The sequence below is a fragment of the Urocampus carinirostris genome, chromosome 1, assembly GCF_059441175.1.
Source record: "Urocampus carinirostris isolate Australia breed hairy pipefish chromosome 1, RoL_Ucar_1.0, whole genome shotgun sequence".
Taxonomy (NCBI): domain Eukaryota; kingdom Metazoa; phylum Chordata; class Actinopteri; order Syngnathiformes; family Syngnathidae; genus Urocampus; species Urocampus carinirostris.
The window spans coordinates 71,974,416-72,001,497 of NC_142349.1; the positions used below are offsets into that span (position 1 = coordinate 71,974,416).

General features: G+C 41.5%; 1 protein-coding gene and 1 pseudogene across 1 annotated transcript in view; both read right to left on the minus strand.

The window, feature by feature from the left end:
• Positions 1–27,082, minus strand: part of LOC148376737 (voltage-gated inwardly rectifying potassium channel KCNH6-like) — a 79,226-nt gene that overhangs the window by 32,863 nt on the left and 19,281 nt on the right. Inside the window, exons 3-9 of the mRNA XM_088326706.1 lie at positions 15,437–15,601; positions 13,793–14,186; positions 13,123–13,136; positions 11,084–11,154; positions 10,896–11,012; positions 1,728–1,900; positions 748–886 (exon numbers count right to left, since the gene is read on the minus strand). Of these exons, the coding sequence (XP_088182832.1) occupies positions 748–886; positions 1,728–1,900; positions 10,896–11,012; positions 11,084–11,154; positions 13,123–13,136; positions 13,793–14,186; positions 15,437–15,601 (1,073 nt within the window). The remainder of the gene's footprint in view (positions 1–747; positions 887–1,727; positions 1,901–10,895; positions 11,013–11,083; positions 11,155–13,122; positions 13,137–13,792; positions 14,187–15,436; positions 15,602–27,082) is intronic.
• LOC148376738 (U2 spliceosomal RNA) lies at positions 12,719–12,852 on the minus strand (annotated as a pseudogene).

The following is a 27,082-nucleotide window of genomic DNA, read 5'->3' on the forward strand; positions in this document are numbered from 1 at the left end:
TTAGTCACAAAGAGTCTCAAAGGGCTGCACAGTTCAAAGATTCTTGCAAACTACAGACTATTATGACACCATCCCCTGATCTAAAACCTACATGAGGGCAAATAATACACAGATATAGTCAACATAGAATATAGGATATTCATATGCTATAGAATAGAAGTAAGCCTAGATTTAAACAGTTACACTGAGGTTGCATATCGAATCTTAGGGGGAAGAGTATTCCACAGCACAGGCTGAAAGGAGAAAGCTCTGGAACCTGCAGATTTCTTCTTGGCTCTTGGGATCACGAGTAGACTAGCGTTTTCAGAGCGAAGGCTCCGGACCAGAACATAGGGGGTAATTAAATCTGAAAGATATGAGGTAGCAAGTCCATGCATGGTTTTGTATACTACCAACAAAACCTTCAAATCACATCTTAAGCTAACAGGGAGCCAATGCAGGTTAGCCAAAATTGGGGTCATGTGATCAAACTTTCTTGTTTTAGTTAAAAGCCTCGCTGCAGCATTTTGTACTAGCTGAAGGCTCTTGACTTTGGACTTCGGGAGACCGGAGAGTAGCGCATTACAGTCATCGAGATGGGAAGTAGCAAACGCGTGAATCATAATCTCCGCATCCGACTGAGACAGCATAGGGCGAATTTTAGCAATGGTGCAAAGATGGAAAAAAAGCTGTTCTAGTGATATTCTTAACGTGTGTTTGAAAGGACAGATCGGGGTCAAATCATTCACATACTTGGTAATAACTTACCTCATCGTTGGAGTTGACATAAGTAGTCCTGAAGTTGATTATAATGTCAACGATGAACATGATATCCACAATAAGGTCGACCACGTTGAGAGGAGAGCAGGAGTAACCACATGTTTGCATGGCAGCTTCTTCCTGGTCGCTAAGGTGACAGAAAAAAATAATGTATAACTTAGTGAGTTATTAATGAAGTTCCAAAATGAAACATTTTCATGTGCCTCGCATAAGAGTCAAGATGGCGGCCCGCGCGAGTGCAGCGGCTTCAGGCTCTCCAGTTCGTCTTTTTATTTTTAGTGTTCTTTCATCCCTCATATTTTCCCTTCGACTCCTTTCACGACAACAATAACATCCACAACATCCCGAGGGATATACAGAGACCACCGGGATCTCCCTGGGTGATCTGTCTGCCCGACAAACGACGGAGGGAGCGAAAGTAAAAGCGAGGCTCCCGGCTGAGCTTAGCTGCTAGGCTAAGAAGGCTACCACACAGACCAGCGCTTCTGAGCATGTTCCTGACCAATGGATCGCCACCAACAGCTTCGTCCGGAATTGCAGTATTTTTGTCATCACGGAGTATTGGCTTCCCCGACACCGCAGTCCAACTAGCAGGACGCACTCTACACCGGCACGACCGAGACGGAGACTCCGGTAAAAACAGGAGTGAGGGACTATGCGCTGCAATAACAGCAGAATCATTGACACACACTGCTCACGCAATATAGAGTTTCTGGCAGTATCAGGTAGACCCTTCTATCTACCGAGAGAGCTAACTGTGGTCATTGTGATTGCTGTTTACGTTCCACCGGATGCTAACGTTAGCATAGCGCTAAATCAATCTCCTGCTTGCTGCTATCAATAAACAGCAGCTTGCACACCCCGACGGAGCTTTTATCGTCGCCGGCGACTTTAATCTTTAAACTTTAATACTACGAAGCCACCGCAAATGACTCAAAAACAAGACATTGTTGTGGATGGTAACAGACCTCAATAAAAATGTAGCAGAGTAAGGAGTGAATATTGCCGTGTAGATCACTAGCAGCAGGATGACCCAGTCCCAGACTGCTTTGAATGGACTGTAGTGGAGAATGGTCCATTTCTGGATGCGAGGGGTCTGCAACTTGTACTCTGGTAGAACATCTGCACCAAGAGATAGCACCTAGGGAAGACAAGGGTATGTGCAATGGTAGAGAGTATCAAGACCATAATACTGTTAACGCTAAAGACCTAATATCACGGTTGCCATGGTGCCCAATTGGCCCCGCCCTTGTGGCGCCAGCTGCGTCTGGTTGCGAGATTGGCTTTCTTCCTTTGTCAGCCCTTCAACAAACTTCTGCCCAGAAAGACGGGGGTTTCAACTCGGTCCTGTTCCTGTTGGTATTTCCTGTACGGTATTGTTCCCGTTTATTTTGTCCTGTTTAATATCGGTTTTCAGTTTAGTTTCTGTCTATTTTTGTCCTGTGTATTATTTTCTTCGGTTTTCGTTCCCGTCTAGTTTCTCCTGTTTATTTTCGATTTCCCGATTAATTATCTATCCTGTCTGTCCCGTTCGGTCAACCCCATCTGTCCGATATCTGCTCGGGCAATTGGAATCCATCTCGTCGGTCTCTGGCTTCCTGTCTTTCCACGCCAGACCGCTGCCTAACATGCATGACTCCCCATTTCCCGTAAAACCAAAGGCTTGTGTGAGAACATCACGCGTTTGGGTCCTGATCCTGTTCCGATTCATGACACCTAATGACTAAATAATTGAGTAGGAACGACATCTTCTTAGTTGGGTTGGGCGATTTCAGCTCTGTAATTTACAGTAATGTGCATAAATTACATTTCATAAAGTTAGTCTCAAAACTGACCAGCTCGGTGGCCTTGGGGGTATGGCGCCCGCCCCGAGACTGGAAGGTTGAGGTTCAAGCCTCGGCCGAGTCATACCTAAGACTTAAACATCGGTACCCGTTGCCTCCCTGCTTGGCGTTCAACATTAGGGGTTGGAATTGGGGGGTTTGCTCACCTAATGACTCCCAACACCTTAGTTGGGTTGAGTGAGGGGGCTGGGAATCCCCTCCTCTGAATCAAAAAGAGTCAGAAAGGACTCTAACCACCTCCCACTAGGGCAGGGGTGTCAAACTCATTTCAACTCGGGGGCCACACGATAGAACAAACATTCTGTCGGGGGCCGGACTATTAGATTAAAGAGAAAGAGATAAAGAAATAAGAGAAAGAGGGAGGGAAAAGGAAAGAGGGCGGGCCAAAGAAAGAAAAAAGGGAGATAGTGAGAGAGCGTGTTAAACAAAAGATAAAACGTCGTGAGAGAGGGGGAAAAGAAAGGGAGAGGAAGAAAGAAATTCAAAGAGAAATAGAAAGACAGAAGGAGAGAAAAGAGAAAAGAAAGCGCAGAGGGTAGGAAGAGAGAAAAGAGAGAAAAGGAAAAAAGGAAGTTAGGCCACACGATAGAACAAACGGTCTGTCGGGGGACTAGTAGATTAAAGAGAAAGAAAAAGAAAGATAAAGAAATAAGAGAAAGAGGGAGGGGAAAGGAGAGAGGGCAGGACAAAGAAAGAAAAAGAGAAAGGGGGAGGGAGCGTGAGAAACAAGAGATAAACAGTAGTGAGAGAGGGGAAAAAGAAAGGGAGAGGAAGAAAGAAATCCAAAGAGAAATAGAAAGAAAGAAAGAGAGAAAAGAGAAAAAGCGTGAAGGGTTTGAAGAGAGAAAAAGAAAAAGGAAAAAAGGAAGTTAGAGCAAAAGAAGTTAAAAAGACAGAGAGAGAAAGAGACAAAGAGCAATAAAGGAAGAGAAAAACAGAGACATAGAGAGTGAAAGAGACAGAGACAGAGTGTGGGAAACAGGGTAGAAAAGAAAGAGAGAGAGAGAGAGAGAGAGAAAGAAATACAAGTGCAATGTCTTTGTTCGAGGCACCTGGCTTTGGCAACATCAAGTGGACATATTTCAACCTGCAGCTTTTTTTTCCTCTTGCGCTTCTCTGAGTGTTGTCTCGCGGGCCAGATTCAATCCCTTAGCGGGCCTGATCCGGCCCGCGGGCCGCCTCTTTGGCACCTGTGCACTAGGGGAATATGGCTGTGGTATATAGTCTCAAAACTTAAATCTGGTTTACTATACCGTAAAATGTTTTGTGTGGGGGGGTGCTATACACACATAAAATCCCTTCATTAGTTATATTATAAATGAATACACACACGACTACGTCAAGAAAACTGGGTCATGTTGTTCTATTGTGGGATTCGAACAAATACACATACATGGACCTGTGAACGGTGCAATTAATCATTAGCGGCTTTTAATCCCACCGGGATCTGACACCGGCATCCCCAGCAGAGCTGATGGGTGGGACTATACATCAGCGACACCCAAAGATCAAGGACAGCCAAAGGTCGGATCAAATTGTAGCCAAAACTGCATAAATACAGTACAGTATGTAGGTCAGAACTGAAAATGCAGTGTTCATTTGAGCTGTGAAAAGTGATGGGTCCCGGGGACTCGCATGCTGAAAAATCTATGGGTCCCAACAGAGATCTAGGGGTCCCGTAAATCGGCGACAAATATGTAATATAAATCTATATATTCATTCAGTTTTAATCATAATAATAATAATAATTTCCTTTGTATTGTCATTCTTTGTAACAATGTACACAGAACGAAATGTCGATACACCTGACCCGTTGTAGCGAGCCGATGCAGCCGCAGCCAACAGAGGGCGCCGCCATTTTACCAATGTTATAAGTCTTAGGTATGACTCACAGTTCATTGGTAATACACAGCAGTTATCGCTTCAATTTTTTCAGTTCATATATCCTTTGTGGTTTGCTGTCCCGCCACAGTTGGAATGCCTTCTCAAAGTCCAATCCGTTATCATCCTCCTCATAGCGTCACCAGGAGTATAATTTAGAAATAAGAGAAAGAGGGAGGGAAAAGGGGAGAGGGCGGGACAAAGAAAGAAAAAGAGAGAGAGGGAGAGAGCGTGAGAAACAAAAGAGATAAAAAGTCGTGAGAGAGGGGAAAAAGAAAGGGAGAGAAGGAAAGAAATCTAAAGAGAAATAGAAAGACAGAAGGAGAGAAAAGAGAAAAGAAAGCGCGAAGGGTATGAAGAAAGAAAGAGAAAAGCGAGAAAAGGAAAAAAGGAAGTTAAAGCAAAAGAGGATAAAAGAAACAGAGAGAGAAAGAGAGTGAAAGAAACAGAGACAGAGAGGGTGAAAAGGTGTGGAGAAGAGAGAGAGTTAGAGCAAAAGAGGTTAAAAGGCAAGAGAGAGAAAGAGAATGAAAGAAACAAAGACACAAAGGGAGAAAAGGTGTGGAGAAGAGAGAGAGTTAGAGCAAAACAGGTTAAAAGACAGAGAGAGAAAGAGAGTGAAAGAAACAGAGACAGAGAGGGAGAAAAGAAAGAGAGAGTTATAGCAAAAGAGGTTAAAAGACAAAGAGAGAAAGAGAGTAAAAGAAACAGACAGAGAGGGAGAAAAGGTGCGGGGGAGAGAGAGAGAGAGAGAGAGAGAGAGAGAGAGAGAGAGTTAGAGCAAAAGAGGTTAAAAGACAGAGAGAGAAAGAGAGTAAAAGAAACAGAGACAGAAAGGGAGAAAAGGTGTGGAAGAGAGAGAGAGAGAGTGGGAGAAAAGGGGCAGAAAAGAGAGAGAGAGAGAGAGAGAGAGAGAGAGAGAAAGAAATACAAGTACAGTGTCTTTGTGAGAGGCACCTGGCTTTCAACCTGCAGCTTGTTTTTCTCTTGCGCTTCTCTGCCTGTTTGACACCTGTGCTTTAATCAGTATATTACCAACAATAATTGAATGCAGAAAATGAATTCATAATTTGAATAAGAAAATGTATTATTCTACTTAATTATATTTGCATGTATTTTTTTCCTTCTACAGTGAACGTGCAAGCGACTTCATTTTTGAACTTTTTTGATAATAAACCTCATTCATGTCGAGCAACTCAGGATCTCACAACAAAATGTTATATGATATTAGGAAACACATGTACAATATAACATGTTCAACTATATAAATAAACACGTTTGAAAAAAAAATGGTGTAAGATTATTTAGTATTTTGTAAGGGAAAATAAAACATTTTGTAAGGGCATGGATCAGTGGAGGTTGACAGGTATGCAATTAGTACAGAAAGTAGTAATCACCAGGGTTGGGTAGGGTTACTTTAACTGGATTACTTTTAATTACTTTTGGATGACTTCAATACCAAATATGCTAATAAAAGACAAAAGAAACTAAATATGAATAAAATGATGACTCACAACACGTGGTAAGCTTTCTCTCCTGGCTTTGATCTCTTTGATCCTCGGCAAAACTAACATCAAATGCGACCAGGGTTGGGTAGTGTTACTTTAACTGGATTACTTTCAATTACTTTTGGATTACTCCAATACCAAATATGCTAGTAAAAGACAAAATAAACTAAATATGGAATAAAATGATGACTCACAACACGTGGTAAGCTTTCTCTCCTGGCTTTGATCTCTTTGATCTCTGGCAAAACTAACATAAAATGCGACCAGGGTTGAGTAGGGTTACTTTAACTGGATTACTTTCAATGACTTTTGGATTACTCCAATACCAAATATGCTGATAAAAGACAAAAGAAACTAAATATGAATAAAATGATGACTCACAAAACGTGGTAAGCTTTCTCTCCTGGCTTTGATCTCTTTGATCTCCGGCAAAACTAACATCAAATGCGACCAGGGTTGGGTAGGGTTACTTTAACTTGATTACTTTCAATGACTTTTGGATTACTCCAATACCAGATATGCTAGTAAAAGACAAATTAAACTAAATATGAATAAAATGATGACTCACAACACGTGGTAAGCTTTCTCACCTGGCTTTGATCTCTTTGATCTCCGGCAAAACTAACATCAAATGCGACCAGGGTTGGGTAGGGTTACTTTAACTGGATTACTTTCAATTACTTTTGCATTACTCCAATACCAAATATGCTAATAAAAGACTAAATAAACTAAATATGAATAAAATGATGACTCACAACACGTGGTAAGCTTTCTCTCCTGGCTTTGATCTCTTTGATCTCCGGCAAAACTAACACAAAATGCGACCAGGGTTGGGTAGGGTTACTTTAACTGGATTACTTTCAATGACTTTTGGATGACTCTAATACCAAATATGCTAGTAAAAGACAAAAGAAACTAAATATGAATCAAATGATGACTCACAACACGTGGTAAGCTTTCTCTCCTGGCTTTGATCTCTTTGATCTCCGGCAAAACTAACATCAAATGCGACAGAAACAAAATGAAAATAAATTCAAACAGCTTGCCGACATCATTTTTGCCCTTCCATGTATTCCGTTACTCCCCAAGCCTGCCCAAAATTTAGTCGTTTTATTCCTATTTAGTTTCTTTTGTCTTTTATTAGCATATTTGGTATTGGAGTCATCCAAAAGTCATTGAAAGTAATCCAGTTGTCTTTTATTAGCATATTTGGTACTGGAGTAATCCAAGAGTAATTGAAAGTAATCCAGTTAAAGTAACCCTACCCAACCCTGGTAATCACCAACTGGATACTTACCTCATGGGCAACTATAGACGATATGCGGACAGCTCTTTTGACCCGAGTGTTTCTGTTTTCTGTTCCCAGAGTTGACATCCCATCCCGAGATAGACTGTTCTCACTGACACTGACTGATGACATCGTCCCGGCAGAGACAAGCTTTCAACCTGACTCTCCTGTTATCAGTCCTCTTCAGGTTTTGCAGTTCACATCCTTCCAGAATCATAGCCATAGGACTTCATCTTTAATCCCAATAACCGTTGGTTTTGACTTTTACTCACAGTGCCAGTGCGTTCCACTTTTCAATCGCTGCATCGTTCAAGTCCAGTATTTCAGTTTTACGGGTGAGATTTTCTTCAAATGACCGGGCTTTTGTATTTTTAAAGGTCTTCCCTCAATTTCCTTTGAATAAGAGCTTGTGAATGTATTTGTATGATGTCGTCGGTGCTCCAATATGACCGGAAAAACACCAGAGAGTCTCGGTCACAAAGGCACGTGATTTACGGTCCATTTTTTTGCTTCCTGTGAAAACTGGAATCGTTCTTCATATTCCAATTGAAGTTTCTAGCTTTGACTAGTAAAACAACTGTTTCTGGTTTCTAGCGCTTGTATCCTCTCGGCTGGTTTTAGTATTTCTCCCCTCTGCCCCCAGAAAATACAAACTCCCTCTCTCACCAGGATTTCTTCACCCTCCCCTTCCTGGTAACCTCCTCACATCAATTTAAATAGGTATAAGTCTGCTCTGGGTGAGTGAACGTTGAAAAACTAACCAAAAAGTTATTTCGGCAGAGCACATTACAACAAATTAAGGCAACAGAAACAACAAGTAAAACTTTAACCATGAAGGATTTTATACATTGGACTATAAAGGATTTTATACGATTGAATACAAATTGCATTTAATGCAAAAGATATTCACTGACTGTGGTGCGAGGTCAGGGTTCCCTAGTGGAAAATGTTGTTTACAGGAACGGCGGGAACGGGACGTACGACTGATACTGAGCTTTTATCGTCGCCGGCGACTTTATTCGGGCGTGTTTAAGGACTGTACTTCCCAAATCCATTCAACTAGTGGACTGAGCAATTAGGGAAAAAAACACTGGACCGTGTGTACAGTAAGATCAAACATCTAGTTGGATCCACCCATCTCTGTCTGTCCCTCACCCCCTCATATACCCCCCCTCCGGAGGAAAACAAAGCCTAAACAACAAGGACAGTACAAACATCTTCTTTGTTCCTTTATCTCTTTGTTTTCCTTATCCTCACTGTAAAATGTGGAACTGGAGTGCCACGTCCAATTTCGTTGTCACAATATATCCCATGTTGTAACAATGACAATAAAGGTATATTCTATTCTATACTATACTATAATCGGCACATCCAGACGCTGGTGACGCAGAAAGGCCCTGATGACATAGAAACGCTCGGTGTTGTTTTGATTACCCCAGACATCAAGATGGTGAAGCCCAGGGGGCTTCCTTGGCACGCCCATGGGAGGAGTCGGCACACCATTATGCAGGGAGAAGATGGCCAATAGAAGAAAGCTAAAGGACTTGAGAAAAAGGCTTCCCAGAGACTCCAACGTCGCTGATTCCGCAGTTTTCGATGGAGTACACCTAGTTAAATTTTCAGGGAAAATAAATCTGCCCCCGTGTCAAAATGTCGGCTTCCTGTTCATCTTTTCCCTCAAGAAACGAATGCGCATAAATTGTTGTGTGAATGTAGGTTGGAGTCAGATAACTAATTCCGACAATTTGGTAAACTACTACTACTTTTTGATATTAATTCCCAACAACCCCAAGGGAAGTACCACAAACTGTGTTAAATCTATTATCACATTATCGGCATTGTAATGATTTTGAATGAATGAAAAGTTTATTTTGAACATTTAAACATTAAAATAAAAACAGAACAAAAACAATAACTCAACAACAAAAGAATGTTACATAACATGTTCGAAAAGGGGTAATAAGAAGCAGATGCTTATTTTCCCTTTCCCTTCATCTTCCCTATTAAATACACCAATGATAAAAACAACAATAGTAATAATAACAGATATGATAATAGTAACAATAACAACAATAACCATAGTTCTAGACGCACTATTCCCAATCTCTCGTATCACTCATACCGCATTTTCTTCATCTCTGTATTCCGCCAGTAATGTTTTTTGTATTTAAATTTGAACACGTGAATAGTTGGACACCGTTTGATCTCGTCTTGTAAAATTTTCCAAAGTTTGACTCCACACACAGACAATCCACAGGCAATCCTTGATCGTTGGTCGCGGGGAGTAGATTGCTCGAAACGCGGAAGTGGAAAAAAACGGTCGATGGCCGGGAGGAAAACAAGAACAGAACTACAGGACAGACAAAAACAGGGCTTGACGTGTCAAAACGTAGTTTCGCAGACGCTCCGACAATAGGCGACTCACAGGACAGCGTTTAAGTAGTCACAGGGAGCAATCAGTCAACGAGTGCTTGCTGGCGTCCACATGCGGGGCCAATTGGGCGCCATGGCGACCGCGTCAGACGCTGGCGCCACACGGCGAGGACCAACTGGGCGCCATGGCAACCGTGACAGTTGTCAGTCCGTCTGCGAACCTCAGTTTACTTTCAGCAAGCTTTTGGACCCTGACTCACTCCTCTTTTGCTCCGGGCTTCGACCCGTTTTCTGACCTCGATCACGGTTTTTGCTCTCCAGTCCCGGCTACTGACCCGTTTTTTCTGTTCCTGACACCCCCATTGCTCACCACAGAAGTGCCACTTCTACGTTCAGAGCACAGGTGTCAAAGAGGCGGCCCGCGGGGCAGATGAGGCCCGCTAAGGGATTGAATCCGGCCCGCGAGACAACGCTCAGAGAAGTGCAAGAGTAAAACAAGTTGCAAGTTGAAATATATCAACTTGATGTTGTCAAAGAAAGGTGCCTCGAACAAAGACTCTCTCTCTCTCTCTCTCTCTCTCTCTCTCTCTCTCTCTCTCTCTCTCTCTCTCTCTCTCTCTCTCTCTCTCTCTCTCTCTCTCTCTCTCTCTCTCTCTCTCTCTCTCTCTCTCTCTCTCTCTCTCTCTCTCTCTCTCTCTCTCTCTCTCTCTCTCTCTCTCTCTCTCTCTCTCTCTCTCTCTCTCTCTCTCTCTGGGTCTTTTAACCTCTTTTGCTCTAACTGCCTTTTTTCCTTTTCTCGCTTTTCTCTTTCTTTCTTCATACCCTTCGCGCTTTCTTTTCTCTTTTCTCTCCTTCTGTCTTTCTATTGCTCTTTAGATTTCTTTCTTCCTCTCCTTTTCTTTTTCCCCTCTCTCACGACTTTTTATCTCTTTTGTTTCTCACGCTCTCTCCCTCTCTCTTTTTTTCTTTCTTTGTCCCACCCTCTCTCCCTTTTCCTCCCTCTTTCTCTTATTCCTTTATCTCTCTTTTTCTACTAGTCCGGCCCCTGACAGAATGTTTGTTCTATCGTGTGGCCCCCGAGTTCAAATGAGTTTGACACCCCTGCCTCCTGCGACCACCGGATCGTGTATGCAATCCTTTCCTTTCTTTCCAATAAAACTGAGGGAAACGTAACGCAAGTGGGTCCTGTCTCCGTTCCGGTCCTGACAGATCATCATCTGAATTGATAGGTAGACTACTAACCTGTGTCACTTTCTCGGTGACATGGTGGGTTCTGCCTATCAACTTGCATGGAGGTAGGATTTCTCCTGGAGGAAGTGTCATAAAATCTGCTTTTGTGTCCAGAAAGCTGTGGGTCATCTGCTGATCACATGTACAATACAATACAATTCTGCTTTGGTATTTCATGTTTTTTTAGTTTATGTCTTTACCTGACTGTTGGTTCTATATCCTGTATCAGCCTCTGACGTCCCAGCAGGTGCACTGCTCTTTCTATTGGTGGCTGTAGGTCAAAATCAATAAAAATGATATTTTAAAAAGGGTGTTTGTGAGGAGATTAAAGGCAGAAACTGGATTACTTTCAATGACTTTTGGATGACTCCAATAGCAAATATGCTAATAAAAGACAAAAGAAACTAAATATGAATAAAATGACTCAATTTTGTGCAGGCTTGGGGAGTAACGGAATACATGGAACGGCAAAAATGATGTTTGGATTTATTTCCATTTTGTTTCTGTCGCATTTGATGTTAGTTTTGCCGGAGATCAAAGAGATCAAAGCCAGGAGAGAAAGCTTACCACGTGTTGTGACTCATCATTTTATTCATAAATGGAATTTTGGGGGCAGCACGGCGGCGCAGTGGTTAGCGCTTGTGCGGCACAGTTCATGTCATGGGAACCTCCTGCGTGGGTTCAAATCCAGCTCCAGACTTCCTGTGCGGAGTTTGTATGTTCTCCCCGTGCTTGCGTGGGTTTCCTCCGGGCACTCCGGTTTCCTCCCACGTTCCAAAAACATGTATGTCAGGTTAATTGGCCGGTCCAAATTGTCCCTAGGTGTGAATGAGCGAGCGAATTGTCTGTCCCTGTGTGCCCTGCGACTGGCTGGCAACCAGTTCAGGGTGTCCCCTGCCCACTGCCCGAAGATAGCTGGGATGGGCTCCAGCACCCCCGCGACCCTACTGAGGATAAGCAGTGCAGATAATGGATGGATGGATAGAAACCTGATGGTTAACTACCGTAAATTCCGGACTATAAGCCGCTACTTTTTTCCCAAATGTTCAGCCCTGCGGCTTATTTAGTGAAGCGGCTTACTTTAGTAATTTTTCTAACGAATACCAGCGGCACTCGAGTACAAAAGGTAAAATTTAGACCAGAGGAATTGTGCGGCGAGGCAAACTGCATCCTCTTGGACTAGGACAATTCTATTGGACTATGATCAAATTGTCCGTATGACAGAGGATAGAGGTTCGATTCAAATGTGAGGAAAACGCCCTTGAAGACGTCAATAATGAGGAGCAAGACGAGGACGGTTTACCGGTTTACCGTGAGGGGGGGTTTTGGGGTTTTTAAGGGTTATTGATCTATCTTCGTTATTCATTATCCATTATCCGTTATCGGTCAGTTCATAATACGCTACAAAGCCTAGGAGCCGGGACACTTACTCTCAGCCAAAAGGCCAAGCTAAGGTCCTAGCCCTAAAGCCTTGCTGCGATCACCGTGAATTTCATAATTGCGGCATGGCTTTTTTTAACAGCTACGCTTTGAGCCCTCCGAGCGTGTTATGAGTAGCGTGGTGGTACCTTTCACAGGCACGGTTTGGGATGAAAGTTATATTATTATTATTATTAAAGCTTTGAAAACTCTCTAGGTGTACCGTCTTTCTTTGTAAATATGTGTAACCATGTATGATGGGGTTTTTAAGGGTTATTGTTCTATCTTCGTTATTCATTATCCATTATCCGTTATCGGTCAGTTCATAATACGCTACAAAGCCTAGGAGCCGGGACACTTACTCTCAGCCAAAAGGCCAAGCTAAGGTCCTAGCCCTAAAGCCTTGCTGCGATCATTGCGAATGCACCGTTCCCGGAGGTACTGCAATACCGGGCCGATGCGTGGAGTGGACAGAGCAAGCTCTTATTCCATCTCCTAAATGCAAAAATCAAAGATCATGGCAAGAGGTACGGCCAAAAGGCCAATCTAGCCCTAAAGCCTGGCCAAGCTAAGGAACTAGCATCAAAGCCTTGCTACAAGCCAAGCTAAGGATCTAGCATCAAGGCCTTGCAAAGGCCAAGCTAAGGACCTAGCATCAAAGCATTGCTACAACAATATGCGCTAAATCCCAATTCTTAGGCTATTAGGATCATGATATGTATTTGCAACTGTATATTTTTGTCATGTATTTATTTGTATTTATTTTGGACGCTTATTCTGATAAGTCTTGCACTGACCAATTAAAAAGAAGGGGCGTAACAGACGCGGGGGATTCTGGGAAGTAGGGACCAGTAAAGGTGAGTGTTTGTGGACACGGCAGACAAAAGTGGATATATATTTTTCCCACCCTTACCTTTGGAAATATACACTTTTTTTTCCCTTGGATTACTTTCAACGAGTACCCGGACTTTGCAGGTCTGCATTAAATGATAACGACCTGTATCATTTTCTATTCGATACGCCGACTGAGAGATTCAAACTGTGTCGGCATGTGTCGAATAGGTCAGGGCCTTGTCACCGCCTCTTCACTGAAAACAGGTGTCTCAGCCTAGTGGCTTAGAGGTGTAATATGATATGACTGATATTGAGAAAGGTGACAGAGAAACAATAAATCTATACAGGTTTGCCCCAATTGATTTGATTAATTAGAAAGGACTTCTTTTCTTAATGTGGGTGCATGCGGCTAATATGCCGGTGCGGCTTGTGTATATAATAAGTCGGTTTTCCGCCGGAAATGTGGGGGGGTGCGGCTTATAATCAGGTGCGCCTTATAGTCCGGAATTTACGGTAGTTTAAAAATTGTGAACTCAAATATTTTGGCGAGAAAAAACTAGGGAAAATAGGTTGTTGGTGAAATTACAGTTAGGTTGGGGTATCAATTGTAATGGCGTTGCAATGTTGAATGAGACAAAGAGAAGCCAAATAAATACCTTGTCGTCACACACGAGAAGGCCAAAGGCTGTTGAGTCAGAGTTGACGGTACTGAAGAAGAAGTCTGAGGACAAGCGAGCATCTCCTGCTCTCCTCTCTCGCCCTCTTCTCTCATTCCCCATTTCAAGCCAAAAACATCACCTTCTCCTATCTTTGCGCCTTCTTCACTATTTGCCTCCGTCCCGTCTTCCGCCACGTCCTTGTCCCAAAGCAGTAGCTCTTCTCCTGCCTCGCGGAGCTGCTGCCTCTCCGGGAGGGACAGCAGTTTTTCCAGGGCCACAGATTCGTGACCCAGGGGGGGAAGGTCTGCGTGTGGGGCACTGAGTTCCGTGTCCGGAGATAGGACGCCCATCCCTGGTCTGCGAAGGAGGAGGCGGAGGCGCTGCCTTCGAGCTAAATCGTTGACAAGGGACATGTGAAAGGTATTCCAGAAAACAATGTTTTTCTTCATTATTTTCAACATTAAATGCAGACTAGGCATCAATCATCACTCTTACATTACTACAACATTCAGCAAGGACACCTAAACAATGTTCCCTCTAAGCTGCGTGTGTGCGCAATTGCGCACCACCCAGAGCTTTTCTGCGCACAAGAAAATCTAGTCAGCTTACAAAAATCAGGACTCGAACCTGCTAATTAAGAAGAAGAATTAAGTCAAAGAGACAGTGCATTAAGGCAAAAATACCCGGGTTACCCTGACACTGTGTTCTAAATGCGGTATTTTGAAGTCAAGGTCGAAGTAGAACGAAGTTGAGTAAAGTTAGTAGAGTTTTTCGAGAACCGGCTTCTTCGGCTTAGCTCAATATAAAGAACCGTCTCTTTCGGGTCTCAAATGGCTCTTCAGGTCGTTTTTGCTTCTTTCATCCCAACGTGACCAAATATTATGTAAAATCATGGCCAAAATGACTTAAAAGAAGGGGGGAGAGCAAAAAAGAAAAAAATACCAAAATGAAAAAGTAGTGAAAAGCTGAGTAAAAAAGAAACAAAAGGAGAGAAAAGAGAGAAAAAAAAGAGCAGGAAAATTTCTGAAAAAAAAAGAAAAAGAAACAAGTAAAGGAAAAAAGGTAATAGAGAACAAAAAAGCAAGAAAAAAAGGAACAGCTAGGAAAAAATAAACACGAGATTTTTTTGAAGAAATTAAAAAAAAAATAGAAAAACAGGGAAAAGAAGAAAAAGTTTGTGTAGCATTCAAATCATTTCCAATTATATCAAGTGAATCTTATTGCCAACATTGTACTTCCACTAAAAAATGTGATTAAATACAGTTCCGTATCCTGCAACCGACTAAATAAGCCCCCTAAAATGTTCGTATTATGCGACAAAAGATACCAGGGAAAAAAAAGAAATGGAAATCTTGTGAAAGAATTGTAAAAACAAATGACCTTTGCAATAATACATGAGTCAATTCCTTCAAAAGAGAAAAATAATTTTGCATTGCTGGAAACTCTGCAAAATGTAACTTGATGTCAAGTTTTGGACATGTCTGATATTGACTTAGTTGCCGCACTTGGGATTGCTGTTGCTCCCTGTTGTTTCAAGCATTGCTCACCGACTTTGTGTAAACGCTCAGACCCGTAAGGAAAATTACAGGGAACATTGCACTTAAAGGTGCTGAACTTTTACACTCACCAAAAATCTCTTACCTAAAGTCAGCCAGGGGATTCTGAGAACTCTGCTAAGCTCCCTGGCTGGAGAGCTGTTGGCAGCTCGGATGTCATCCGGCAGCTCAAAATTAAGAATGAACATGATGACCCGGCCGTCTTCGTTCTTGACAGGGACCACGTCTATCAGACAAAGAAAGCAAGCTCCTACGAAAAAAGACAGGAACACACACATGTCATTGATCTTTTGTGTCAATGTTGTTGATTTGTATTGCAAAAACAGAAGTTTTACACAACATTTTCGTCTGCTTTATTTTATTTTGAAACATTCCGCTCTGTTCTGACTCATTGAACTCTATTGTCCTAACCTGTCTTTTCAGTTACACGTTAAGAATATTGCTTGAATAGCTATTTCCGGCGCTTCATCTCTCTTGCTGCTGCTGGACTTTAGTACTGCCTTTGACACTGTGGGCTATAATATCTTACTAGAACAGTTGGAAAAATGGATTGGTCTCTCAGGAACCGTCCTCTGATGGTTCAGATCCTACTTCTCAGATAGGAAGCACTGTGTTAAATATGGTGAAATGACATCTGAGCCCTTTAATGTGACCTGTGGTGTTCCACAGGGTTCAGTACTTGGCCCCCTTCTTTTCAACGTTTACGTGCTTCCATGAGGTGATATTATTCGCAAGTATAATATCAGTTTTCAGTGCTACGCAGATGACACTCAACCATATCTTCCGTTGGAGGAATCTTCCACACTAAACTGTGGAAATTTGGAGGCCTGCCTCACTGAGATAAAAGAATGGATGTCACTCAACTTCTTGCGCCTTAACTCTGAAAAGACCGAAATGCTAGTTATTGGTCCATCTAAATGTCGTGACTTGTTCTCAAAAACTGCTCTGAACATTGACAAATGTAATATCAGTCAAAAATTTGAGTGTCATATTTGACGACGATCTGTCCTTTCAAACACGTTAAGAATATGACTAGAACAGCTTTTTTCCATCTTCGCAACATTGCTAAAATTCGCCCAATGCTGTCTCAGTCGGATGCAGAGATTAAAATTCACGCGTTTGTTACCTCCCGACTCAATGGCTGTAATGCACTACTCTCCGGTCTCCCGAAGTCCAAAATCAAGAGCCTTCAGCTGGTACAAAATGCTGCAGCGAGATCAGTGGATGGTCTAATAGTAGTCTGTGCACCCCTTTGAAACTTCTTGAGATTAAGAGCTATACAAATAAACATGACTTGACTCGAATGACATTTAATAGCAACAAAAATTCCAAAATAAGTCACAAAATATTTATGTTTTCGTCGGTTTTTTATAGTGGTCATGGGGAAGAAACTGTCTCAGAGCCTGTTTTTTAGCACCTAACCAGAGGGCAACATGTCAATTCGGTGGTGGCCAGGGTTGGGTAGGTTTACTTTAACTGGATTACTTTCAATGACTTTTTGATGACTCCAATACCAAATATGCTAATAAAAGACAAAAGAAACTAAATATGAATAAAATTATGACTCACAAAACGTGGTAAGTTTTCTCTCCTGGCTTTGATCTCCGGCAAAACTAACATAAAATGCGACCAGGGTTGGGTAGGGTTACTTTAACTGGATTACTTTCAATTACTTTTGGATGACTCCAAGACCAAATATGCTAATAAAATACAAAAGAAATTAAATATGAATAAAATATTAACTCACAACACGTGGTAAGCTTTCTCTCCTGGCTTTGATCTCTTTGATCTCCAGCAAAACTAACACAAAATGCGACCAGGGTTGGGTAGGTTTACTTTAACTGGATTACTTTCAATGACTTTTTGATGACTCCAATACCAAATATGCTAATAAAAGACAAAAGAAACGAAATATGAATAAAATGATAACTCACAACACGCGGTAAGCTTTCTCTCCTGGCTTTGATCTCTTTGATCTCCGGAAAAACTAACATAAAATGCGACAGAAACAAAATGAAAATAAATCCAAACAGCTTGCCAACATCATTTTTGCCCATGTATTCTGTTACTCCCCAAGCCTGCACAAAATTGAGTCATTTTATTCCTATTTAGTTTCTTTTGTCTTTTATTAGCATATTTGGTATTGGAGTCATCCAAAAGTCATTGAAAGTAATCCAGTTAAAGTAACCCTACCCAACCCTGGTGGTGGCCAGGGGTGAGAAGAGTCATTTACCATGTTGATGGATCTGCTGCGGTATACCAAGGCAGCAATGGCATACAGACATTAAATTAGATCTTCAACTAAATTGGGTTATAGAATAGTGTTTAAGAATTGTGGATAGTGTCATGTTTCAAAATATTATGCATGGATCTCAAAAATATACATTCTGACAGAAAACATACAAGATGTGACTGGAATGTCAACGCTTAGTATCTATCTATCTATCTATCTATGGTAATAACTCCTACTGCCCGCTAGATGGCGTGGTTGGACAGCAATATCAGAAAGGACCGACCTATTATATAATACAATCTATCATAGCAGTTTGACGATGCATACTACTTCTATGAGACCCTTTAGTACAGGGGTGTCAAACTCATTTGAACTCGGGGGCCACACGATAGAACAAATATTCTGTCGGGGGCCGGACTAGTAGATTAAAGAGAAAGAAAAAGAGATAAAGAAATAAGAGAAAGAGGGAGGGAAAGGGGGAGAGGGCAGGACACAGAAAGAAAAAAAGGGAGAGAGGGAGAGAGCGTGAGAAACAAAAGTGATAAAAAGAGAAGTCGTGAGAGAGGGGGAAAGAAAGGGAGAGGAAGAAAGAAATCCTAAGAGAAATAGACAGAAGGAGAGAAAAGAGAAAAGAAAGCGCGAAGGGTAGGAAGAGAGAAAGAGAAAAGAGAGAAAAGGAAAAGAGGAAGTTAGAGTAAAAGAAGTTAAAAAGGCACAGGGAGAAAGAGACAAAGAGCAAAAAAGAAAGAGAAAAAGAGAGAAATAGAGAGAGACAGAGACAGAGAGTGGGAGAGAAAGGGTGGAAAAGAGAGAGAGTGAGAGAGAGAGAAAGAAATACAAGTACAGTGTCTTTGTTCGAGGCACCTGGCTTTGGCAACATCAAGTGGACATATTTCAACCTGCAGCTTATTTTTCTCTTGCGCTTCTCTGAGTGTTGTCTCGCGGGCCGGATCCAATCCCTTAGCGGGCCTGATCTGGCCCGCGGGCCGCCTGTTTGACACCTGTGCTTTAGTACATAATCTAGTTAAATTTTAAGATTTATGTGGGCAGAAAAAAACTGCCAATAAGTGTGTAATCAATAAAATATTGGAAATGTTTATTTTAAGGTCGAATCAGAACAGGTAACAGCTCGTTGACTGATTGGCTTACCTCCTATTTAAGCTCAGTGCTCTCGTTCACCCTTTGTCAGTCCGTCAAAGAACCTCTGCACCCGCAAGATGTGTGTTTTGACTCTCTCCGGTTTCCTGCTTGTGTTTCCTGTCTGGGATCGTTCCAGCCTATTTTGTCCTGTTTAATATCGATCTCCAGTGTCTGGTATTGTTCCCTTCTATTTTGTCCTGTTTGATATCGATCTCCAGTGACAGGTATCGTTCCCGTCTATCTCATCCTGCTTGTTATCGGACTCCAGTCTGCAGTGTCTGATATCAATCCTGTCTGTCCCATCCCATCCGGTATCGACCCCATCTGTCCAGTATCTGCCCGTGTAACTGGTATCGATCTCGTCGGCCTCTGGCTTCCTGTCATTCCACGCCAGACTGCTGCCTTACTTCTTCCGCCCAGCGATCGCCAAATCACTGGCGTTTGTGTTAACGTGCACGAATTCCCCATTTCCCATAAAATAAAGCTTGAGAAAAAAAAGAAACAAAAGGAGAGAAAAAGTGAAAAAAGAGCAGAAAAAATTCTGAAAAAAGAAAAAGAAACAAATAAAAGAAAAAAGGTAATAGAGAACAAAAAAGCAAGAAAAAAGTAACAGCTAGGAAAAAATAAAAACTAGATTTTTTAAAGGAATTCGTCGTTATGTTTATTTACCCAAAGAATTAGAGGGGATGAGAATGATTTGATGCGCGTGCTCGTAGTTTTCTTTAATTTTGGGATGAAAATGGTGAAAGTAAGAAAAGGACTGTTTCAAATACAGTCCAAATGCCAACCCAAACTCCAAAAAAGAAAAGTCTATTCGAGTGTGTTTAAAAAAGCCACGTACGTGCACGTGCGATACAAGCATATGACAGATGCTGCAATGATGAGTTCAGCCAGAAGATGGCGTCATTAATTGGACACCTTTCAAATTGCGGACATCACCTTTAAGGGATAAATAATATAGGAAACGACGAGAAACAAAACAAACCCACCAGACTTGTCCGACCGAGGCCATAACACAGCATGACTAAAATAAATATTACTTTGAGGGAGTCAAGAACAAATGAGATTATATGATGTATGAATTATATGATTTGCCTTTTCTTGTACATCGTACACGTCGTAAAATGCATAATAAACGTACTTTGTACGGCAAAAACGTACAGGTTGACAGGTATGCATACTTCACCTTCCCTCGACGACAAGCACCACAACAATGACGTCATCTCGAAGCAACGACGTGCAGACGAAATCTCGAACCGCGAGACCAAAACAACAATGGCGGATCTGCCTGACGAAAAGTTTGGAGTGCGGTAAATCTTTGTTAAAAAATGATAATGACAATTTTGTGTCCAAAAAAGTTGCGTCGCATGTTGATTTGAGACGATGCGTCCCCAGCAAAAATCATGCGTCTAGGACACAGGGACGGGGGCAAACCAGAACACGGGTCCTCTGAAGGTGATACATTTTCCGGACATTGATGCAGGCGGCATGAAATTATCTAATGGTCCCGCTCAATGCGTGCATGTGTGTGTTTCATAAATGCGTGAAGGACATTAAAAGAAGGGTGGTGACATTACGGCTGGAGAATGGATTAGGGTAGCGACATGCAATCTTATTTCCCCTCATAATGATATCGCCATGACTCAACCTCAAGGTCGACTTCTTGTCAGGCCTAATCCGCCCCCACCGACCCAAACACACACAAGCGCAAGTCGCTAAAACTGAGATTATCTGTTCCTCAAACCCAGGGTTTACTTTAACTTGATTACTTTCAATTACTTTGGGATTACTCCAATACCAAATAAGCTAATAAAAGACTAAAGAAACTAAATAGGAATAAAATGACTGAATTTTGTGCAGGCTTTGGGAGTAACGGAATACATGGAATGGCAAAAAATGATGTTGGCAAGCTGTTTGGATTTATTTTCGTTTTGTTTCTGTCGCATTTGATGTTAGTTTTGCCGGAGATCAAAGAGATCAAAGCCAGGAGAGAAAGCTTACCGCGTGTTGTGAGTCATCATTTTATTCATATCTTGTTTTTTTTGTCTATCAGCATATTTGGTATTGGAGTAATCCAAAAGGATTTGAAAGTAATCCAGTTAAAGTAACCCTACCCAACCCTCGTCGCATTTTGTGTTAGTTTTGCCGGAGATCAAAGAGATCAAAGCCAGGAGAGAAAGCTTACCACATGTTGTGAGTCATCATTTTATTCAGATTTAGTTTATTTTGTCTTTTATTAGCATATTTGGTATTGGAGTAATCCAAAAGTAATTGAAAGTAATCCAGTTAAAGTAACCCTACCCAACCCTCGTCGCATTTTGTGTTAGTTTTGCCGGAGATCAAAGAGATCAAAGCCAGGAGAGAAAGCTTACCAGGTGTTGTGAGTCATCATTTTATTCATATTTAGTTTCTTTTGTCTTTTATTAGCATATTTGGTATTGGAGTCATCCAAAAGTAATTGAAAGTAATCCAGTTAAAGTAACCCTACCCAACCCTCGTCGCATTTTGTGTTAGTTTTGCCGGAGATCAAAGAGATCAAAGCCAGGAGAGAAAGCTTACCACATGTTTTGAGTCATCATTTTATTCATATTTCGTTTCTTTTGTCTTTTATTAGCATATTTGGTATTGGAGTAATCCAAAAGTAATTGAAAGTAATCCAGTTAAAGTAACCCTACCCAACCCTCGTCGCATTTTGTGTTAGTTTTGCCGGAGATCAAAGAGATCCAAGCCAGGAGAGAAAGCTTACCGCGTGTTGTGAGTCATCATTTTATTCATATTTAGTTTATTTTGTCTTTTATTAGCATATTTGGTATTGGAGTCATCCAAAAGTAATTGAAAGTAATCAAGTTAAAGTAACCCTACCCAACCCTGCTCAAACCTGAATATCACACTTTTAAGTCTCCCGATTTGGTCGGGAGACTACCGCTTTGGCTACCATTCTCCCGCCTACCCATCTGAGAGCAACATCTACCGATTTCTAAAAATGTCTTCTTTTTTTTTTTGGTCACCGAAATGTTTATTAAAATGTAGCCGAATTATCCATAGTCTTTACCATGGTCTTTTTCGCCGTTCTGCACCGGAAAAAGCTTTGATCGAGACTCGGCAATCATAATCTCGAACTCCATGTGATCTCATTCCTTCGAGAGCAACAGACGAATATAAGAGTGCTACATATGACTATGTTAAAGAACACCAGAAAATTTGGAATAATTAAACATAAAATAACAATAAAGTAGATTGAAAAACTAATTTTATTGTTGTCTTTTCAAATAATAATAATAATATCCCATTTCTGAAACTTACCATGTATGGAATATGAATGAGTTAAATTTAGTTGAAATGGTCCTTGATACTGTCGTCCAACTGTGTCCAAACTTTTCAGAAATCGGACCAGATTTGGTAAAGTGAAAATGTATGAGGGCTGACTATTCAGCCTTGCATTCTTTGAATATTTTTCAGTGCAGATACGTCAAGCCCTGTGAATCCCCGTTTTTGCCCGTGTTTTGCTCCTGTTTTGTTCTCGCCCCGATCTGTTTGATTTTGTCCACTTCCTCGTTCCGATCAATCTACTTCCGCGACCAACGATCCCCGAATCGAGTGTGCGGTCATTCCTCTTCTCCCCAATAAACTGTGAGTAACGTTACGCGATTGGGTTCGGCTTCCTGTTTCCTGTTCTGGTTCGTGACAATAATAACACTCAACGCATAATTGCGGTATAATGAATGATTTTATGGTCATTTTATGAAATAAAAATGAAATCAGAGGACATTTGACAAAAGTACATGCAGTCAGGTATGAGCCAAATGCCCCCACCTATTTCGACAAGCTCGCCCTGTCCATCGCTTTGTGGTGCGGGCTTTATCACCTCCCGAACCCCAAGCAGAAATCAAAACGCTTGGACCCTCGCCACACCCTCATGGACGTTGAAGCCCCTCTACCTGTGTTGGTACGGCACGGAGTAACTGGCTAATTGCGCACTAGCATCGTGTGTTAGCCTAGCTGAGCAGTAGCTCGGACCTGCAGCCAGGCTATTTCTTTCCCTTTCGGAGCATTGCGTTTTTCTGACTTTACTTGGAGTTCGATTTCATTGATTTATTTATTTTCAATGTAACGAGACGCTAAAAGCTAACGGCCGCGATCCTTCCCAGTTTGTTTTGAGTCAGAGACGTTGCACATGCCCAAACCGGCTGTTTGACTGACAGCATACACCAGCAGTGTTCTGGTTTGCCCGCGTCCCTGCGTCCTAGACGCATCATTTTTGCTGGGGACGCATAGTCTCAAATCAACTTTTTTGACACAAAATTGGCATTTTTACCCGATCACATTTTTTTTTTAAACAAAGATTTACCGCACTCCAAACTTTTCGTCAGGCAGATCCGCCATTGTTGTTTTGGTCTCGCGGTTCGAGTTTTCGTCTGCACGCCAATCTTGGCGAACGAGATCTCGTTGTTTCGAGATTACGTCATTGTTGAGATGGTTGTCGTCGAGGGAAGGTGAAGGCTAATTTTGCCTCCTAAAAAAGTTAGTATTAGGTGAAGACCAACACAAAATTGGTCATTTCTTCAGTGTCAGTAATAAGTTGAAACTTAACACAGAAAGTGATAACAACAACAATAATTCCGGCACGAAAAAACGGAGGAGAAATTCTTCGGAAGATCGCGAAGGCAAGGAAAACACGTGTGTTGAAGCCAACGATTCGATGAAAGAAAACAAACAAAAGAATACTCCTAGCAAGAAGAGGACTTATCTGCCAATATGGACTCAATTATATTCCTGGTGACGCTTTGAGGAGGATGATAATGGATTGGACCTTAAAAAGGCATTACAACTGTGGCGGGACAGCAAACCACGAAGAATATACGAAGTGAAAAATCTGAAGTGATAACTTGCTTTGTATTACCAATTAATTAACTGTGATGATTTAAACTACACAAATATATAGACTAATATTTCAGCAATATTATTTTGAATAATGTGCAATATTGTTGTGAACTGAAAAATCTTGAAGTGATAACTGATTTGTATTACCGATAAACTGTGATGATTAAAAATGAATGAATATATAGATTTATATTAGTCACACCCACCCAACACAGGGCACCCTTCCTAATCTGTCCCTGCAGTCTACTAAAAACACACGATAAGTTGATGTCAATTAATGACAAAAAAGACAATTCAATTCAAAATCCGCGATTGAGTGAAACAGTGGTAACCAAAGCGCGAAATAGCGAGGGGTCCTTGTCAATGTTCCCTCTAAGCTGCGTGTGTGCGCAATTGCACACTACCCAGAGCTTTTCCGCGCACAAGAAAATCTAGCCGGCTCACAAAAATCAGGGCTCGAAATTGCTAATTAAAAAGCGAATTAAGTCAAAGTTACAGTGCATGAAGGTAAAAATACACCCCCTGACGCTGTGTTTTAAATGCGGTATTTTGAAGTCAATGTCGAAGTAGAACAAAGTTGAGTAAAGTCAGTAGAGATTTTCGAGAACCGGCTTCTTCGGCTCGGCTCACTAAAAAGGACCGACGCTATCGGGTCCCAAACGGCTCCCAAACGGCTCTTTAGGTTGTTTTTGCTTCTTTAATCCCTACACGACCAAATATTATGTGAAATTGTGCACAAAATGACTTAAAGGAAGGGGGGAAATAGAACAAAAAAAGAAAAAAAAAATACCAAAATGAAAAAGTAGTGAAAAGCTGAGAAAAAACGAAACAAAAGGAGAGAAAAAGAGAAAAAAAAGAGCAGAAAAAAATTCAGGAAAAAAAGCCAGAAGAAAAGAAAGAAGCAAATAAAGGGAAAAAAGGTAATAGAGAACAAAAAAGAAAGAAAAAAGAAACATCGGGGAAAAAATAAACACGAAATTTGTTTAAAGGAATTAAAAAAAAAATAGAAAAAACAGGGAAAAGAACAAAAAGTTTGTGTAGCATTCAAATAATTTCCAATTATATCAAGTGAATCTTGTTGCCAACATTGTACTTTCACTAAAAAATGTGAATAAATACAGTTGTGTATCGTGCAACAGACTAAATAAGCCCCCAAAAACGTTACTATTATGCGACAAAAGATACCAGGAAAAAAAAGAAATGGAAATCAAGTGAAAGAATTGTAAAAATAAATGACGTTTGTAGGCCCTGCAACCTTTGCAATCGTACATGAGTCGATTCATTCAAAAGTGAAAAATAATTTTGCATTGCCGAAAACTCAGCAAAATGTAACGTGATGTCAAGTTTTGGACATGTTTGATAATGACTCAGCTGCCACACTTGGGATTGCCGTTGCTCACTGTTGTTTTAGGGGTTGCTCACCGACTTTGTGTGAACGCTCAGACCCGTAAGGAAAATGACAGGGAACATTGGTCCTTGTATTACCAAAAAGTTTAAAAGGTTGTCACTTGCAGCTAATCTGACGTCCCAATTATTTCCATATCCTTAATAAAATACCTCTCACATGTATGTTGCTTGTGAGGTCAAAATCATTGTCACTATGGTAGGACAAAAACATAGGATATCGTTTTTCATTACTGCAACCAATATGTCACTGGAAAGATTAAAGATTAATAAAGAGACCAAAAAGATTATCTTTGTTTCATACGCCCCGTTCCCTTTCATATATTCAAACAATGTTTTGATTCCCCCCCTCCCTTCACTTACATGCAGTCTCCAGTGCCATTGGCTATGCTTACATACCAAGCCATGAGAATGTTTCACACAAGGGAAAATTTCAAGCAATTACTCCATCTGCCACAGAGTGAATAAAGGAAGCAAGGTTTTGGGTGCTCTGAGGAGAGGGATGAGCAACAAGAGTATGCGTATGGATGTTAAGAGGGGACTGTATGAGAGTGTGATTGTGCCGACTGTGTTGTATGGTGCAGAGACTTGGAGCCTGAATGCAGATTTGACAAGGAAATTCAATGTTTTAGAGGTGAAGTGTTAGAGGAGTGACAAGATTGGATAGATTGAGAAATGAAATTGTGAGAAACAGAACTGGAGTAGTCGTGGAACTGAGCAAGCGTGTGGACAAAAGAGGACTCTGTTGGTTTGGACACATGGAGAGGATGGATGAGGAACGAATGTTGAAGAGGATCTACAGAGCAGAAGTAAATAGAAGGAGACCAAGAGGAAGGCCGCCATTGACGTGGATGGATGGTGTTATGAGTGCACTGCAGGAAAGAGGTCTAAATATAGTGGAAGCTAGATCTCTTGTTGGTGATAGGAAGGAGTGGAGAGGATAGTGGGATGTTTGGACCTGTTCTAAGGGATGGGCAGGGCACCTGTATGATGCAGCAGGGGTAAACCAGTGAAAGCTGTTGGGCCCTGCTGTTGAACAGAAGAGTGTGTTGTGTCACCCTGACCCGAGTGACATGGCCGCTTCCTCGTGTCCTGTTTCATCTGGAGGGACGAAAGCATGACCAACTTAGGTGCAGAGGTGCCTAACTTGTTTGAGTGTTTGGGCATTTGGGTTGGCCATGGTCCAAAAATGTTTGTGTGTGTTTGTTTGCAATTTTTTTCCCTTTTTTAAATTTTCCTAGTTATTGTTTGTATTTCTCTTGCTGTCGGTCACCCCTCTTGAGGAATATGACCAAGGTAGGTAGGTAGGTCGGTAGGTGTTTGCATAGATAGATAGATAGATAGATAGATAGATAGATAGATAGATAGATAGATAGATAGATAGATAGATAGATAGATAGATAGATAGATAGATAGATAGATAGATAGATAGATAGATAGATAGATAGATAGATAGATAGATAGATAGATAGATAGATAGATAGATAGATAGATAGATAGATAGATAGATAGATAGATAGATAGATAGATAACTAGAGACAAACGTTCAGAAGATAAGGCGTCATGGGCCAGGGGCCAGAGCTCCCGCGCATTCTCCGATCAAGTTTGTTTTTTATAGATACCAAACGTTGCTTAGAGATGTCATACGCCTTCTTCTTGGATTACCCTTGTACTTGCATAAATCTATCCTTTTGACTTGTGAAAGGTTTTGAGTCTTATCCGATGCATTATTCAGCACACTGTTAGACACTAAGGTGTCACGGTTGCCATGGCACCCAATTGGCCCCACCCGTGGGCGCCAGCTGCAGCTAGTTGACGGATTGGCTCCCTGTCAGTATTTAAACTCTGTCATGTCAGTCCCCTTTTGTCGGTCCCTCTGCGAATCTCCGTTTTGACACGGCAAGCCCCTTTTTCGCCTGTCCTGTGTTTTTGCTCCTGTTTTTCTCCCGTCACGATCTGTTTGATCTCGACCACGTCTGTTCCCCCGTCCCAAATAATGACCCATTTTCTGATATTGACCACGTTTTTGCTCTTCCACCTACTGGCCCGTTTTTTTTCGCTCTCAACACTGCC